At 38.6% G+C, this 18,041-nt stretch overlaps 1 protein-coding gene across 4 annotated transcripts; it reads right to left on the bottom strand.

Moving 5' to 3' along the window:
• Nucleotides 1–1,625: 1,625 nt before the first annotated feature.
• On the bottom strand, nucleotides 1,626–12,810 carry POU1F1 (POU class 1 homeobox 1). Of its 4 annotated transcripts, none has more exons than XM_050714220.1 (7): nucleotides 12,669–12,810; nucleotides 9,570–9,635; nucleotides 8,633–8,750; nucleotides 8,057–8,298; nucleotides 6,214–6,378; nucleotides 4,720–4,780; nucleotides 1,626–1,839 (listed from the first exon to the last, which is right to left on the bottom strand). In XM_050714220.1, the coding sequence occupies exons 1-7, from the start codon at nucleotides 12,808–12,810 to the stop codon at nucleotides 1,626–1,628; spliced, it is 1,008 nt and encodes a 335-aa protein (XP_050570177.1). The 4 variants fall into 4 exon arrangements, with proteins under 4 accessions (XP_050570177.1, XP_050570176.1, XP_035396440.1 ...); XM_050714219.1 differs by having other exon boundaries at nucleotides 9,570–9,719; XM_035540547.1 differs by lacking the exon at nucleotides 8,633–8,750 and having other exon boundaries at nucleotides 8,057–8,302.
• Between the last annotated feature and the right edge of the window lie 5,231 nt (nucleotides 12,811–18,041).

Below are 18,041 nucleotides of genomic sequence, written 5' to 3' on the forward strand. Positions count from 1 at the left end.
TTAATAACAATGAGCAGGGCTGATGAGATGGCTTGATAATCTATCCCTGGTGAGTACTAAAGTCCTTAATTTAGTTTCTTAGTGTCTGGCTTTCTGACAGGTGGAGCTCTGGCATGATTGTGTTTTGTTTTTTGTTGTTATTCTTTTATTTTTGTCTTTGGTTGTTTGTTTTATGTTAGTAGGGATTTTTTTCTTTCTTTTTTTTTTTTCCTCCCCGTGATTATTTCCCTAGGCTAGGGGAGGACGAGGGATTGTTTTCAATTAGTGGAGTGTAAGAGAGTGGGAATGTACAGTGGAATAAATGCTTTGTGTGGATATTTATTTCAGAGAGAAAAAAAAACAAAAAACTTCTTGGTTTTAGCTTAATACATTCTCTCTGGTGTAAGTATGTCCACAGAAGATTTAATCAGAAAAAAAAATACAACGCAGAGAAAGCTCAAAGTAAAAAAAAAAATAAAAAAAATAAAAATCCTCTAGTTTTTCCCTCAAGCCACAAAGTCATAAGGTAAGGTAAATTGTTTCCCAATTTTTATAGCTAAACCTATCGAAATCAAACTTTAAGGCACGCAATCCAATAGCAAGAAATACCTTTGATAACTAGCATAAAAAAAAAGTCTTTTATAGTTGGTATCTGCTTAAGGCAGTCAAGTGGTACATTAAGTGTTAGGGGCTGCGTTGACACCTTGGTACTGGTAAGCTTATTGTACCATGAATAAAGACAGCATTTATAGCACATCTTTCATGTCTTCACTCTGAACAGACACAAGGAAGTTACCTGAAATGGTTCAGTCAGAGGCGTGCAGCTTCTGTGAGGTGGTACCTGGATTTCAGCCAGTTTTGGAAAGGCAGCTCTTCTGTCCTCACCCGGTGCTCCTCTGCCTGCCTTCCTGGCTTGCTCACAACTAGTGGCGGTCCCACAAGATCCTGTGGGTATTTTCTATCTTTGGCCATAAGTAGATAGTCAACATCACCACCACCACAAGTTTAAGGTCACTTATTCACCTTTTCCTCTTCCTCGAGGTTCTAACTTATTTTTCATGTTTAATTTAGTGAACTCAGTGTTTGCTGCTGGAGACAGGACCCTGCATGAGCCTAACGGCTCGCAGTCTCGCGGATTTAGCTCATTTAGTTAGTTACCATGGGGTGAAGGGTATAGCAATTACATCGATGTGCAGAGGCAAAATTATTTCAGAACAACAGCAGCTGATACCAAGCTTTGTAACCTTTCTTCATGTGTAACACAAAGGATTTGTTTCCTCATGCTTAGGTTACCTACACGGGGCTCTCTGTTAATCATTAAATGTAGCACAGATGCAAGGAAGGCATGGTACAGGGAAACTGCAACTACCTGGGCAACTTGTAAAGCATTTCCAGTTGTGTAATGCATAACAGGTTCCTTGCAGTTAAGCAGAGGCCTCCCAGTCTTTAAATATATGCTGTAACATTTAATTTGTTCCCAACCTTTTACATTAAAATCAGGTCTTCCGCACTACATTGCAGATGAAGCTGGCTAGTTTGTAGGGAATCAAGAGATTTACTAATTTTTATATTTTTTTTAAACAACAAAGTACTTGAAATATTTACAAAAAGCAAAACAGAAATCCACAACTATGCATGAAAAAGATTTACCGGCACTCGTGATGCTCCTTGATAATAGAACTAAAGGCGTTCTGATGCAAACTTGTCTTCACTCTTTTTTCCCTTTGTCTTCTGTTGCAAAACCAAACTCTCACAACTTCTTTCTCAAGATTGAGCCCCTCAGCCATCCTCATAATTTCCTGAGAAGAAGGCTTACTTTGTTCTCCAAAGTGCCTCTCTAGGGCTTCTTTGGCAGCAATACTGGATAAAGGGACAAAATTTCACCTTTAGATGCTTTTCTGACACATTCAGGCTTTTGCCACTAGTTCAGGAGAAGGGTTGAGTCAGAGCACTGAAGGCAATGACTTGGCTTGTTTCCTCTTTTGCTGAGTAAATAAAAACCCACAGAACTTACTGCTGTAGTACGTTGCTGATGTGGACGGCATAACATGCAGAATGCATGAAATTAGGAATTAGGAAAAAGGAATGCAGAATTTCTGCACAGAGTCATTTAAAGACAAAAATACCATCAACTTCAGTGCAATTTTAGTGGTAATCATGAAATATTTGTGCTCCTTGATGTTCTCTAGAACATACAGCTACTAAATAGACATGAATGAGACCCTGGGAATGAGAACAAACCTGACCACCCATTCTGCCCCAGCCACAGCAGTGTCACTGGTGTCCAGCAAATGCACGTTGCTGTGGGTCACCTGGCTGTGTCATATCATTCACCTTTAAAAAGGGGAAGAGCTTCATCAATTATCATCTGGGATGTGCTGTGTCAAGTTCTGTATCTCACCTTGTTATGGAGCGGACACTATATTACTTTTAGAAATCAGAGATTACAGCAGTCTGTTTTGCTGCATTTTCTAAAAACAAAAAATCAGCCTTAACCTATTCTTCACAGTCAGCAATGACAAAGTCGAGCTGTTCAATAAAAAAGTAAACTAAGAGTACTATCTTTCCTTAATTCACTTCCTATTTGTGTTAATGTATTCTCAAAAATTTAAGAGTATCTGCAACATGCTTGCCTGTGAGCAATAGGGTGCACCCAAAACTAGCTTCAGCAGTAGCTGTAATTTCTTTGGACACAAGAGGGCACTTCATGCTTTATTCTGGAAATGAGGTGTGGGTATTTCCATTGTACAAATGTACAAAATAGCTGCTAGAGTTCCAGATACTTCATCTGGAATATGTTGTTGGTCTTTCATTTACAGGTTTATTTTGAAAAATTTAGTGGCATTACCAAGCCTACCTAATTAATAGCATAATGTTCTGCACACACAGAGATGTATAGTTAATTATTTTTGACTAGGGTTTTTTAGGTTTCCTAATGAAAATAGAAAATAGCTTCCACAACTTCAAATTAAGGAGCTTTTGCTCAGGGTATAACTAACCTAATGTAGTTAGTGGGACTTCTGTTTTACCTCTAGTTTGACTTCAAACATCAATTAAGAATTGCTAAGAGTAAAGCTACAGTTCAAATAAGTCCGTCTCCCTGATTAGTTTGAGGTCTTCAAACTGAGGTCCTACATGCCTTCAAAGAAGTAATTAATATTTTCTTACTATATTGGATATGGTACTGAACTTCCCCTCAATTATCTGTGCCCTTGAAAACTTGCCACATATGATGGTCTCAGTGCGATGAGATTAGATATAAAAGCAGGAAGAATAATAATAAGCTTAAAGTGAAGACTGACTTCCTCAGCAGCTGCTAAAAAGCAACAGCAGCAAAACCCACAACATTAGAGGAATGGTCTTCAGGGGATTCCTCTAGCCAGGGGAAAATGCCTAGAACAGAGACGCTCTGAACTCACTGCTCTCAGTCAGTAATGCACAAACTGTCTAAGGGCATGGCACTATCCCTGAAGACCTTACTCGCTTGGAGAGAAGCTGGGAGAAGAAACTGGCATCCAAGAGTAAAATTTCATCCCTTCTGAGGTGCTGTGACTAGCAAATGAGCAATGAAGCATCTCCTATCCCCAATTCACTCCTAGCTGAGAAGCATCCCCTTAGAGGAATACTTTAAAAGTCAAAGAAATCATATTTTCATTTTATTTCTTATATCAAAGGCAATACGATTGAAAAAGGAAAGCCCAAGTTGAATGGGAGAGGAAAAACTATGAGCTGTCACTGTGGGACTCTGAGATTGCGGGGCCATGGAGCAGCCTACATCTCTGGGAGATGACACTGCACACAGGATATGATCCCTGTTCAAAGAACAGGTGCAGTACTCTAAGAGGTAAGGCATGACAGTACCAGGTTGTGCCCAAAGGCAGCCAAATTCCCTTTCTGTGGAAGAGTACTACAGCTCCTTGGAGGCCCCAAGTGAATTTTCTTCATCAACAACAAGAAGATTATCCAAATGAGAACAACATACCCCACACCGTTGCTTTCATCATGTTCTTGGCTTTAGCTATTTAGTAATTGTTTATATAACATGTTTTTACCAGCCTACTTTATTTCTTTATGGATTTGAGGCTAGACAGATGGTAGATTTTGGTTCCCCGAGATGAAAAAAAAAAAAAAAAAAAAAAAAAAAAAGAAGGAAGTTCCCAGAACAACTCTGTTTTTTTGTTTTGTTTTGTTTTTTTGTTTTTTTGTTTTTTTCCATTTAGCTCATGAATTTCTTCTCTGGGAACTCCAAAGAACCCAGTGACAGAGGATAGGGACAGAGACCTGCAAAAGATATCCTCAAACTTCCCAGACCACAATTCTGTGGCAAAATAATGCAATTTCATTTGGTATAATTTAGAACTTCCTATAAATGAAAACAAGGGTGCTCTGCTATCTTACTATATAAAGATTATAAGATTGGGGCAGAATTGTAATAAAGTGGTTTTTTTTGTTGTTGTTGTTGTTTTTTTTTTCATACTGTAGTATGTTGTCATTTTGAAAAAAAAGTCTTTAATTGGGAAATTTAAGACATTTGGAGAAAATTGGGGGCTTGGAGGGGTATGCTGTTGTTTTTCACTGGAATGTTTTAAAATAATTTATCTTTCATTAACTATTCATTAGTAGGAAAAAAACACCTCGATTTCAACCTCACTCCCCCTGCCCCCCCCCCCCCAAAAAAAAAAAAAGAAAGCATCTTAGCCAAAGGGTTTACTAACATGTAACCCCATAAATATGTATTACCTTATGGTGGTTCTGCGCTTCCTCTTCCGCTCATTCACTCCAACTTTTTCATTGTATAAAGCTGTATTAAAAACAAAACAGCAGTTAACTTATATGGGGAATGGAAACTGAGCACAATCATCTCTAGAAAAAAATCATCCTTTTGTTTGAAGACAGAAGAAAGTGTAACAAATACTGTTGCTGGCAGCACCACAAGAAGGACACCATGCACAGTTACACTTCTTTCTTTAAGACATTTCGTCATTGTTTTAACTACAGTTATAAATGTTTATAAGCAAAAAGCCAGTGGTAAAGCTGCAAGTAGCGCTGTCTGTTTTTCTCTGCCAGTGTACCCAAGGAACCATACATCAGCCCCCTTCCTTTTACATAACTTATTCCTCCTTGCCTGCAGGGTACAGTCTGGAGAGATGCAACCCATCTCCGTACTCGTCAGCCACCTCACCGTCTTTCTTCAGAAATAAGGCCCTGGCACCTATCCCATTTATTCATCTGCCCCACCTTCTGGTGCACAAGTGTCCCCTTGTTTTTCAGAGGCCACTGTCTGCAGGCATGATCTTACCCTGCAGCTCAAGCCTGCGCCAATGCTCAAACAGTCAGCAGCTGCTACCCACCATAAATCCCTTAGAAGTGATCCTTATAATGTTCTGACCACATTAAGAGATTTTGGTTCCATTTGGTTCAAAGGAAAATGAACTGTGTGGCAGGAGCAGCTCCTTAACAATGTTTCCTACTGTTGAATATAATGGAAAATGCAAAAAGTAGTATTAAGATCATCTCTTTCTTCCTATGTCAGGTGAGTGCCGCACAGTGGTAAGTCCTAGCTTTCAATCACCTCCAGACATACTGCTTCACATCACTGCCATTCACCCTGTTGAAAAGGTGCTTCCTCAAAACAACTCATTTCCTTTGCATCGACCAACCTGTTCTAAAGTCAGCTTAGCCCAGTGAACCTCAGAATTCTTTCTACAAGTGAAAATTAACAGGGCAAAAGGAAGGGAACCCTCTAGCAGCAAAAAGGTCACAGCAAAAATGTCACATCAAAAACCTCTATGTCATGCTATTCTTCTTCAGGGGTTCAAAGAGGACTGCCTTAGCTGACTGAACTCAAATTCTTTATCCCATGGCCACATCCCGCATGCCAGAGACTGGAAGGAAGTGTCTTCTGCTAGTGAAGAATCCCAGTTCAGTGCTGCACACACTGTCCTGCAGATCCTAAAGAAGTGGTAATGACTCTGACAAATGCTAGAGGAGTGGGACTAGCTCACTACAGTGGGACTGAAGGAAATGACTTCCAGAAGGCAAAGTGATGTTTCTGCTGTTCTGTACCCTCTATGCCTTTCAGTTTGCCCCTCCTCACTCACCCAAAAAAGATACTAAAATTCATTACATGCCATCAGCACAGCTTTAAAGCTATTTATACATATTAGTCCTTCAAAGTATTTATAAGATCGTGGTCTAATTGCAGTCGATATTCAGAGGATTTCAGCTCTCTACCTCCCACTTGCTCTGCTTCCTCCAGCCACTTGGACAGTATTGATTTCAGTTTGCATGCATTCTTGAAACTCAGCTGCAAGTTTTCAAACCGGCAAATTGTAGTTTGGCTGAATTCAGAGCCATGCACAGCAGCCAGCGCTTCCCCAACATTGGTTTGCGTATAACCTGTCAAAAATTAAAAGGAAAAAGTCACTCTAAAGCTTTCTAAACAGTGTTACTGTCCTTGATACGCTTAAGCCTTCATTGCTGACTTATGAACCTTGTGTGCCTGTGGTGTCTTCAGGATGGTCTTTCTGCAGAGGTCTCTGAGGCTGACTTTCAGCTCACCTCAGAGCTGTGTGGAGTCTTCTGTTGATTTCAGAGGAGTTTTACAGGCTCTGAGATTAGGGATCTGAGAAAGGTCCAGACCCCATAACCTTTCTTTAGAGGATGCCATGGCAATAAGCTAATCCCTAGCAGCACTGCTGGCCTCCTGTTATTTGATGTGATGCCTAAATTGAAGCAATCAGAGAAGTGCTGCATTTTACATGCGGGCACTGACGTGGTAAACAGCAGCTCTTCATTGAGTGCATTGAATAATTTGGCTTGTCTTCCTCCCTCTCTACCTCTGCGCCGGGATGGGCACAATCTCTTTAGATGCTGAATGTCTCACAAGGCAGCCTTTTGCTTCCCTTTTGACTGCACTAACTGTGTCTCTCGGTCCCAGACCCAAAGCCCATATTAACTCTGTCTTCTCTTGTAAAGCTCAACCTCAGATTAGTTTTCCTCTGCAAATTGCATTTTTCCCATCACAGCATTAAGATCAGTCTCACAGTCTCTCTGCCGTTTGTTTACATCAGAGGAAGTTTCACTCCCTCACAAATCACTGCATCAAGATGCAGTAATAATTACACTGATTAATAGCCTGAGGCCTCGATAATCTTTCCTCTGCTGTAGTTGACGTTGAATACATGATATACAGCAAAAATACTTAAGTTACCCAAATATTATTATACCTAAGTACCCAAATATTATTATAAACCATAAATTTCTGCTTTAGTCCTTATTTGTGTACTGCAAATGGAACACAAGAACTTTCTAGCTATTGAGATAATGCATAGACACATGTAACAATCTTGTATTTTTTCTTACATTTATAAAGGTGATTTTTTTAATAGAAAGATGCCCTGTGACTGTAATGCTACAATATAATTCTATAAGCAATAATGTCAAAATTGCAGCTCTTTGTTTGGAGTACCCAATATTCAGCTCACCAGAGACCCACTGATACAATTCATCTCACATCATCCCCACTAGTTATCAGATAGGAACAAAGAAATCAATTGCTGCTGTACCTGTGTCATGCTACTAGAAAATAAAACAGGAGGAAAATCTTCCTACTGGTGGGAAAAATTTGCTATGGATGTCATCCATCTTGTATACTGAGGTGGCATTGCACCATCCTGTGAGATGGAGCACTTCATGGGGAAGAGAATGGGTACAAGAGGTTAGAGAATGTGCTGCCCTCAGTTGCAGAAAATTTTGAGCTATTCAGAAACTAATGCACCTGCTACTGAATGCAACTTAGTGAACAACAACAAAAAAATGTATCTGCTCTTGTAAGGAAGACAAATAATTCAAAAAGCAGGAACTTTTACAGTTACTTTCTGCATACTAAGCTGCAAAAAGCTGAAGTTTATTAATTCTGTGCAAGTCTTCTAGGAATGGAAAAAAGTTGGCCATACAAGGCAAGGATTAAAGTTATGTTTAGACAACTGCATGGACCAGACCATAAAACACTCAGAAATAATTGACCTCTCTTTGGAAATTTTCAGCCTTTTGTTGGCTGACAAAAAGCACATACCCAGCTTAATTCTCCGCAGTTTGAATTCATTAGCAAATTTCTCCAGCTCCCTGATTTCAGGGGAATCCATGTCAATAGGCTCTTCAACAGACTTGCTTTTCCTGCGGAATTCCTGCTTGAAGTCTGCAGCTGTGGGATCGTCGCCGAGAAGGGACTGGTGCATGGGTGTGAAGCCATGGCCCAGAGCACAGGAGCTGGCACTCAGGGCGTGCTCAGGGAATTTATAAAGGCAAGGAGTCAGGCTGCCTGAGCAAAACCCAAAAGAAAACTATGTACAGTTATTCTGCTAAACTATGAAAAGATGCCTTTGTCATCTCATAAAAAATATTACAGATTAGGTTATGTAATTTATATGAAAGGCTACCCAGGAGCAAGAGTGAGGATCTCCCAAGAGACCTAGTCTTTCTCTTGTCTCCATATACAAAAGCAGAATAGCAATCACTTTCACAACCCACAGCCATACATATTGCATAGCCAAACTGTGACATGTCATTACAGATTTCAGATAGGAAAACCACACACACACACACAAAATCCCAAAGAATAAGGAAAAGACAAGAAAAAAAAGAAAAGGACTTGCTTTGCAATGTGCTGACACCATTGACTATGTTGGGATGTGGCATGCTGCATGTCTGTAAAATGCGGCTCTGGGAGAGACTTGCTGATAGCATCTCTGGAGTTGCAGGCTTGATACCTAAGAAATACAAGGGTACAAAAATAAAGAAGAAGGTTGAAGATCTATTTATTTTGGAATAGAACACAATGGATTTCTGAGCAATACCTTTTGTTTAATACCTACAGACTTTACCTGGGGATCTAAACAATGACAGGAACATTTGCAATAGGCAGGTTAAACAGATTAATGGATAATGAAATGGGAAGATTTGTACATTTGCACACAGTGAAGGAAGTCTACTGTCAGTCTGTAAGAAGTCCCTATACAGATGTACTAATCTATACCAACTTAGTGAAATATTTCCTTCAATCTTAAGTGAAATCAGATGCTGAGTTTGATCTGGATTAGCTCTGAAAAACAATTATTTCCTGGGCTGTGTGTTAATCTGGCTCATGGAATTGTCTCACTGAGGGCAACTTGAACTTGCATAGAATAAGATTTCCTCTTTCTTACTTGGCCTGGGACTTTAAAACTGAGTGGGATGCTAGCATACCTGTGAGTGGAAAAATCCATGATCACCTCTGCGAAAGCACGTCATACTGCTTTATAGCACTCAGAAAAAGCATATGTTGACTGAAAGTATTTTTTTTTCTGGCCTTGAAGGCTATCCCAACATGTTTAAACTGGTAAAAATACAAAAAAATCAAAAAACCAAACTTGATCATAACTCTCTATTTCAAATATCGATTCTAAATCCTGTCACGGTTTCCATGCTACAAGTTTAATGCTCATTTATCTTGTCTTCTTTAAGCAATTGTCTTGAACTGATCCCTTTAAATGAAAACTGACCAAAATCAATATTCTAGCAGCTCACCCAGTTTAGGCTACATCTCTTACCTGCCATCACCCCATAGGTAGACGGTTGATTTCCGTAGTGACAGGAGGGCACAGAGTAATGAAGTCCTGCCAATGTATTTCCCAAAGTCATCATGGCAAAATGGAGATGGGAGCATTTAGGAGTTTGGATCAAAAACAAAACAGATGGGACTGGTAAGAAAATGTATGAGGACTCAAGATACATCCTTTCAGTTTAGAAGTAGACGGTATCCTCGTATATTGTTTTTTTCTCTAAACATTAACTCTGGGCCATAACCATCAGGTTGATGCTGCTGGAAGTCCAGAACACTGGACCCAGTCACACCAGATGAGATTGCCGCTACAAGTAGTGAGATACCTTTTGAGCCCAAACCAGAAATTGTCATATCATGGTCTTTATGTATTATTTTAAACAAAATCTATGGATCTAGCCACGGTTTATATATACTGCTGAGTACGCAAAGCAATGAACTCTCCAAGAGGAGGCTCCCCACCCAACTTCCACATACCATTTCATTTATTCTTACATGAAAACTTGTTTTATGTTTCCAGAAACATCATTGCCTTCACTATCATGAAATCCCAGAGTGAACACACACATATATAGGAAGGCAATATTTTATGCATGCGTAAGACCTATGTTCTCAAAAGCAGCTGTTTGGGACATTTGCTTTGCGGCATCCAGAAGTCATTTTCACAAGTGCCAAGCCACTGAAAACATTTCATAGTGCTTTTGCAGGGTTGTCAGGAAACAGGACGATAGATTCTGGGCTCATCTAAAAAGTTTGGCTTATATCAACATTTTCTATCACCAGCAGCAACAAGCATGCAATGAATTTATCTCCAAGCGTTTTCACAGGGGTCTTGCAGGCAGCATAGCAAGAAGCATAAGTCTGAGGAAGAGATTCAGGAAGCATATTCCACTGGTTTCTTGCCTCACTAGATCAATATTACAGCTGCTCAAGAAAATCAGCAAAGAGGTCAAACAGTAGCAAACTTTCATCAGTGAAAGATGAAGCTTTGCTCTATTTCCCACTTCTCCTGGGCAACTTCTGGAAAGCAGAAATCACTATTTTCTAGCTCACTCAGATGAAGAGAGGTATTTCAGTTCCATGCTCAGTAATCTCCAATGCCTGGAGATTCAGACAACGTTTTACTCAATGCAAAAGCTATGGTTCCTGACAGGTAAGCAGACAGCAGAAAAATATACAGTGTCCCGTCTAACAACTGTGCTAAAGAGGAATATTAAAAATTCATGTTTGTGAACAGATATGTAGAACTGCACTTTAGAGCACACATTCCAGTTGTTCAAAACAGAATAATTAGGGATTAAAATCTCTGTTTTTTACACCAGTAATAACAGTGAAATGTCATGTTTAGACACATGTATATATCTATAAACTCTACTAAAAGAAGCATGCTCATACAAGTAAAAATACACCCAAAATAGAGATTACATTAATAATACTGATGCACTTAGAGCAATACAGCTTTTCTGTTGAATTAAGATCTAGGTGTTTACTTGCGGTTGTTTTTTTTGTTTGTTTGTTTTTTCTATTATTATTTCATAATCCATAGTCTGTACCATTTTTATAAATAAAAATTACCATTTTCAACTTACTAATAAAGATTTGATACTAGGTAGGGAGGAAGATGCTACTTAAATAATAACAATTAAAATGTATAGGGTACTACAGAAAACTATAAGATATTGTATATTATTTGAAAAAAAGTACTCCCTCATATTTAATGATGCAGCATTGTTACATGCCTTTTAATAAAATCTGACATTTAAATAAGTCATTATTCAAAATTCTTTCAAGTCTACTTTTTTTCCACAAGTTTTCGTTAGATGTTTTCACCAGAATGGCATTGTTTATTACAATTTCTGAATCTATGCACAAAATTTGGAAACCTTTACTCATTGGAAACGGCACCTTCTGTCACTTTTGTTCTGACAGGATCACCTCCTATATGTGATCCTGTGAATTAAATTCCCACTGACTACAGTCATATGTGTCCTTGTGGTGTAACTAGAAAATATCAAAAAACAAATCCAAAACAGATCTGCAAATGCCTTTGATAATACTGCCTGTCACCATATATTTTTCCCTAGATCAGAACCATAAGGATAAATAAACAATCTAGAAAATACTGCTATAATACAGATATATAAGTATGGCCTCATATAAAATTTAAATTCTCCTATATAGTTCCCTACTAACACTACTAGCAACAACTGTGTTTGTTAGGACATTTTGAGCTTCCTACCTAGCATATAAGACCACATTAGGTAACACCGATGCTTAGTTTTCATTACCTATATGCTATTTGTTTTATTAAAACATTTCATTTCCAATGCATTCAGCAAGAGTTGTTCCTTGTTAAGACTCCAAGTAAAATTCTTACCTGTATGCAGTTTCAAATAAATCAAAACTATTTCTTTTTCAGTTCCTGAAAGTTTTCAGTAACTTCTGTATTCTAGAATCCCATCTCTGTAGATTGGAGGCTGCAAGAAATTCCTCTCTCTCTGTCTCTCTCTCAGACAGTTTAGTATTTAAATGTAATTACTTGGGTTATATACACAACACATGAATTTCCAAAATGTAGATGAGACTTCCATCACCAATTTTGAACATTCACTTCAATCTTCGTTTTTATTCAGTATGTAATATGCTTCATAGAGCAATGTTTCTCCTTGAAAACATTCCCGTATAGTATTCAAACCTATTTTAAATACATTTCCTATTTAAAGTAATTTATATAATTCAAAATTGTGGTTACATAAACAATCTTTCAATTATTTACACAACAATTATCATTAAGACTATAATGATAAAAAAGTGTCAGCATTTGAACCTGTTCTAACCTACTGTATTTATAGTCTAATCTTGTAATAAATTAGGAGAAAGCTAAAGCTTGTCTGAAATGCAAAAATTGTGAGTGTTCCTCATTCACTCATGATGCAGTTTTGTGAAATTGTTTTTATTTTAAAGTACTTCCAGTCCTGCACATAATTGATACCAAACACTTTAAATATTGTGAAACTTGATGCAGGCATATCATCTAAAAACATTAAAAATGAGAGTTATAGAGAGCAATATTATTTTTAAAAAGTACCTGTAGAGACAACATTGGTCGCATGGTTAGAAACTGGCAGGCACTCTGCTGCGCTGTGATGCATTATCAGAGGCAGAGAGGGAGAAGAGTCAGAATTCAAGGGCACAAAGGTGTCTGATGAAGCAAACGCTTGGCAAGTCATACCCTCAAAGAGGTGAAAGGCAAAGAGCCACCTTCCCCTGTTTTCTAACAGAACAGATCCTGAGTGATTAACAGCAGCTCCAACTGTATTCCAGTCTTTGTACTTGCATATACATATACAGAAGGGCTCCAGAGCACAGGGACGTCGTGTGCAGGTATTTATACCACCAGGAAATCCCTTTATCCATTTTAATGTTCTTTCCCCAGCAATATTGCTATACTGCTATAGAGCCTCCTTCCTTCCCACACAAACACAATACACATCCAATTAGTGTGGAGAGAAGAAGAGGGAAACCAGAGACATGATTTAACAGATATTTTCAATTAGGTCTTTTGTGAAGAACAATGACCAGAAAAAAAATAAATAAAAGTTCCATCTCCAAAGTCGGTAGCAAAGAGAGAGGTACGGTTAATACTAAGTAGGTTTCCACAGTTAACACCTGCCCCCAGAATCTCATCCAGGCAATTGTCTGGAAGACAACCTGGCTGAGAGATCAATCAAAAGTCTGCAGAAGTCAAGAACCTATAGCAAAATACTCTGAATTAACCAAATTCCTAGCAGTTACACAGTCATCATTTGTCTTGTTATACTAGTAAAAACAAGTGATGTGTAACACAGATCAACTGTATCCAAGAGGAAGCTGCTGAACAGACAGTTTTACACAAGCAAGAACTGCTGAATGTTTATCTAAGATAAACTCTTGAAAGAGCCTATAGCGACACATGAAATTCACTCACAGTTACTATTATTAATTTATAGCATTGCAACATCTACAGTCTCATCCACAAGGTCCTGGTCTTTATTGTTCTAGAGACTAAGTAAATGCAGAATCTTTTTACAAAGAATTAACTATCTAAATGATTTGCTGGCATGAAAACGGAATGACTTTGGAACAGTAAAAAGCATACAGGTTAATCTGAAAATGATGAAAAATCACTAAGTACATCATAGTCATATATTCTACGTATAGGTCATAAATTTTAAAGGAAAAAAAAAAGAATCAGATGTTCCATTTCATTCATTTTACTTTTTAGGAGGTAAAATGTATTTTTTATTTTAATTTGTAACCGAAGATGGTTGGGTCAGCCCATAAAGATGATGAAGATGATGATACTCTTTCTTCCTGAAGTTAGGAGACTTACCTGACTTTGTCTGGGTGTTAAAGCTTTCCCAACATACAGAGTTCATTAGAAGAGAATGGTAGTATGTTCATGAAAGGTATTGACCCACAGAAGCTCATACAGAGAAAGACTGGGAAAGTATGTGCAACCAGTGACCATGAGATACTGAACTTTTCCTCAGAGTACAATAAAAAGCTGTTTTGTGACAACATCCCAGATATCTTCTCAAATAAGTTTTCCACGTCACTATTATTTAGTGTTGTGTTTCATACTGCAGAATGACTTGAATTTTTATTTTTATAATGTATTTGTGTCACATTGCCTACTCAGTAGAGCCAACAATTTTTTTTTTTTTAAATGACTGTGCCCTTAGTTATATTGAAAATATATACATATATATGTTGGCTGGATTTTTGAGGATCCTGAACAACTAGACTAGGTATCTGACACATTTCACGTTCATCAGACAGAATAATTGAGGTCACTTCTAACAAAAATAGACCCTCGCTTAAAGCTTTGCTACAACCCTCTGTGGTTGTAACTCCTAAGTCTGTCACTATTTTCTGTTCTGCCAAGAAGAATCCCCTGGGGGTGAAGCTCTGTAATGGTAGCCATGCTCAGCTATTTGCCTGGATTTCAGACTCACTTCCCAGAAGTCACCCTATGACTCTCATTTCACAGTCAGCTTTAAACTCTGACAGCAGATAGAGTTTGCCTATATTTGCTCTTCTTATCCCAGCTCCTATCCAGATCTGCGGTAATAGATATTCTTCTGCTTGTTTAGGGAGGTCATGGGGCCATATGGACCTGAAAAAGACCACCTGACCGCCATGGTGACATTTCAGAAAGCTGTGCCAGGTCTTTGTCCAAGGACACCATTCCTGGAAGTGTTCAAGGACAGGCTGAATTAGGTTTTGGGCAACACAGTCTGGTGGAAGGTGTCTCTGTCCATAGTAGAGGTCTTGGAATTAGATGATCTTTAAGGTCTCTTCCAACCCTGACCATTCTGTGGTTCTATGACCCTCTATTCTGGCCATAAGAATATGCTAATCATAAGCAAAAGGCACGATACAGGGCTTCTCTCCTGTGTCAAGAAGGAATTAGACTTTGGGGGTGGGGAAGTCAGACTGAACTAAGAGCAGTTTCTCTCCTCTGACTACACCCACAGAAGTATCAAGTTGTTCCAGACTGGTAGACCATAAATGGGAGAGCCAGGGACATAGATTTGAATTTGTTTGTTTTTGAATCTTCATCTCATAGGATGGTAAAGACTTCCCAAGACACTTCTTTTCTCCTCAGAAATAAACTGGATGTGCAGCTTATCTACAGCTTTAGAACAGAAATGCCCCACCTCACTTCATTATATCACCTGTATCTGACCATTCTTCAAACTGCATTCTTTGGTCAGACCTCAGAAAGAAAGACAGGACTGTACTAATTGTTATTATCCTCATGAATCCCAAGCACCATCTGAATCTCAACACTCAGCATCCCAAATTTGGGCAGCTTATAGAAACTGAATGGATATGTCCTTTTTCACCTTTAAGCCTTATGAATAAGGAAGGCTTCACTAGACTCAGTAAAGCGGACCAAGTAATATACCTGTAAGTCTTTATCACCCAGAGAGGCCTCTTCATTTCTGAGTTGTCTTCCAGTACTTAAAAACAAAAGGGTTGTCATTCAGCTGAGGGTTTCTGGCAGCAATTTCAGACCTGCAGCCACCAACTTAAAGAGACTGTCTATCCCCCAACCTTCCTTACACTTACGAGTGTCATAAAAATGCAGCAGGGGGGATTCTGTCCTGAGACCCACACCCCAATCTCCAACTGGATTGTGATATGATATTGGTACACGTCACAGTAAAGCCCATCTGCTCCCTTCTGAATCCTCAGTTGAAACTGGTCTTTCAAGTGGCTATTATTTCTGTAAGGAGGACTGGGGAAAATGAAGATTTTAATGACTGAGCCTCTTTTATGCTGTCCATGATGGGATATACTGAAATCACCTCCCTTAAGTTATCTACAATTTTTACTTCATACCAGGAGACTGACTTTCTCCTCCTAATTTAGAACTCAAAAGACTGAGGAGAGCTTTCAAAAACGATTTAAGTTTTTGTTTAGACAGAATTAAGTTATTTGTTTTCATGGCAGAAAGGTTCTTTCACAGTTTTCTCAGCTCCGAGATAGCATTTCTAGTGCAGGTTTTCAGGGCTGGATGTGAGGCAGCTGGGAAAAGCCCCATTGTTTTGCTCCACAGGAGCACAGAATCTCTATGCCCAAGAGGTGATCCCATGCTGATTGACATGAAGTTTCCTCCTCACCTTTGCCAAGCACTACATCATTGCAAAGGAAACCAGGCACAATGTTGGTCTTGTTAGCATCGTTCATTCTTTCCTTTTCATGGGTCTCTAAGACATTCTTCCAGATAATGTATGCATTTTAGAAACTACTGTTTAGTCACCCACAGAACATGCATAAATACAAATACCCAAAGGAGAAAACATTAATGACAGATGTTTCTATGAGATCCAGCAACTACTTGCACAGCCTGCCTGCCTGAACTGTTCAAATACTTTTGGGATCCTGTTGGGAATTTTGTGCTAAAGACTGCAAATATGAGGATCGTTCAGATAAAAAGCTTGTAGCGTTGAAAGTGTCTACAAGCATAATCACTATGATACTCCTAAGGCTGAAACATATCAGAGTCAAACAATCACCCATATGTACATTTGCACTCTGGAGAGGTATACATGCACACACAAACACGTATAGAAATAGTGCAGCTCAGAGAAACTGTGTTTCATTGAGAAGTAATCTTCACTTCTGCCTTTACTATGGGGTGGAGGATCTGTTTAACTCTTTCTATTTTGATACTATAACAATTTATATCCTTGTCTCTCCTGAATATTTTTGCACAATGTACTTGCATGTAAAAATTCCTCTGTCATATGTTTATTTTTTAGGCAACCTCCCAGTTTTAAATTCTATAATTTCATGGTCAGTTTTCACTGAGCTGAGTAAAACCTATCAAATAATTTGAAAGGAGAAAATGAAAAATACTTTCTGAATTTTTTCTATTATGCTACAAACAATCTTTAGCATATATGTGATAAAGCAAGGGTTTGAACATTCTCCAGTTGTATTCCAGATTTCTAAAGAGTTCCAGCTCTGCTTTGGACTTCAGTTATATCATTCCTCTGTGCAGGGTATTTTCTGTTATTCATTTTACTCCTAGCACACTCTGCACTGCTCAGCAATCATGGAAAGGTGTGGAATCTGGTGTTAACTCTTCTACATACAAGTTTTGCTTGCTCAATGTTGTGCATCAAGAGCATCTGCACAACATAACAGAAGCCATTCCACGTGCACCTGCACTCAAAGATCCATCCTGGAACAGCAAGGGCACAGTTCGTCCTCCCCCCATGTCAACTTAGTAGCACACTTGGGCCTTTGGGCTTTTTGCTCACAAAGTGAGCAGCCCCAATGTTAGGTGGTGTCAATGGAAGGTGGAAGTAGTGAGCATCACCAGAAAGGGAAGGCTGTGAAGATTTGGATTACCTTGGATTCTAAGCATGAAATATACCAATATTTTTGCCCCAAACCAGTGATCTGGATACAAATAAACATCAGTGATATAACCATAGATGCTGTAGCATTTTTGCAAGATTTTTATACTTCCAATAGTTTACAACTGTTCTATAGATCTGCACATTTACACAGTTCTTTCCTTCAATGATACTATCCAGACTTTTTTTTTTTTTTAAAAAAAAAGGTTATCATAGATTACCATTTACTTCCCACATAGTAAATGAAAAAGACATCTCTAAGTAAAATACCTTGTGCACGGGCAAAAAATCTTTTTCCCTGGGTAAGACGTAAATTGACTGTCAGTTAATATGCCATGGATGGTTTCATCCAGAAATGATGGGGAAGGAGGATTAACTATTTTCAAGGAAGACACTTTCCCAGGGACCAGCACAATGCAATTCATTTTTAAAGACACATAGACAGCTTATCAGGTCTTGCTGCCAAAGTCTGGCTCACTGGAGTCTGGGTTAAAAACATGTGTAATTGCATTAGAGCAAACAATAACCTTAAAGCCCGATTTAGA

The sequence above is a fragment of the Cygnus atratus genome, chromosome 1 (assembly GCF_013377495.2).
Source record: "Cygnus atratus isolate AKBS03 ecotype Queensland, Australia chromosome 1, CAtr_DNAZoo_HiC_assembly, whole genome shotgun sequence".
Classification (NCBI taxonomy): Eukaryota; Metazoa; Chordata; class Aves; order Anseriformes; family Anatidae; genus Cygnus; species Cygnus atratus.

Coding starts and splice junctions, on each gene's coding strand:
- POU1F1 (XM_050714219.1), bottom strand. CDS start 12,810: ATGACTTGCCAAGCGTTTGCTTCATCAGACACCTTTGTGCCCTTGAAT. Junction 8,299..8,632: donor GTCAGCACATTGCAAAGCAA/GTCCTTTTCTTT, acceptor TTGCTCAGGCAG/CCTGACTCCTTGCCTTTATA. Junction 4,781..6,213: donor GGAAGCAGAGCAAGTGGGAG/GTAGAGAGCTGA, acceptor TTTTTAATACAG/CTTTATACAATGAAAAAGTT.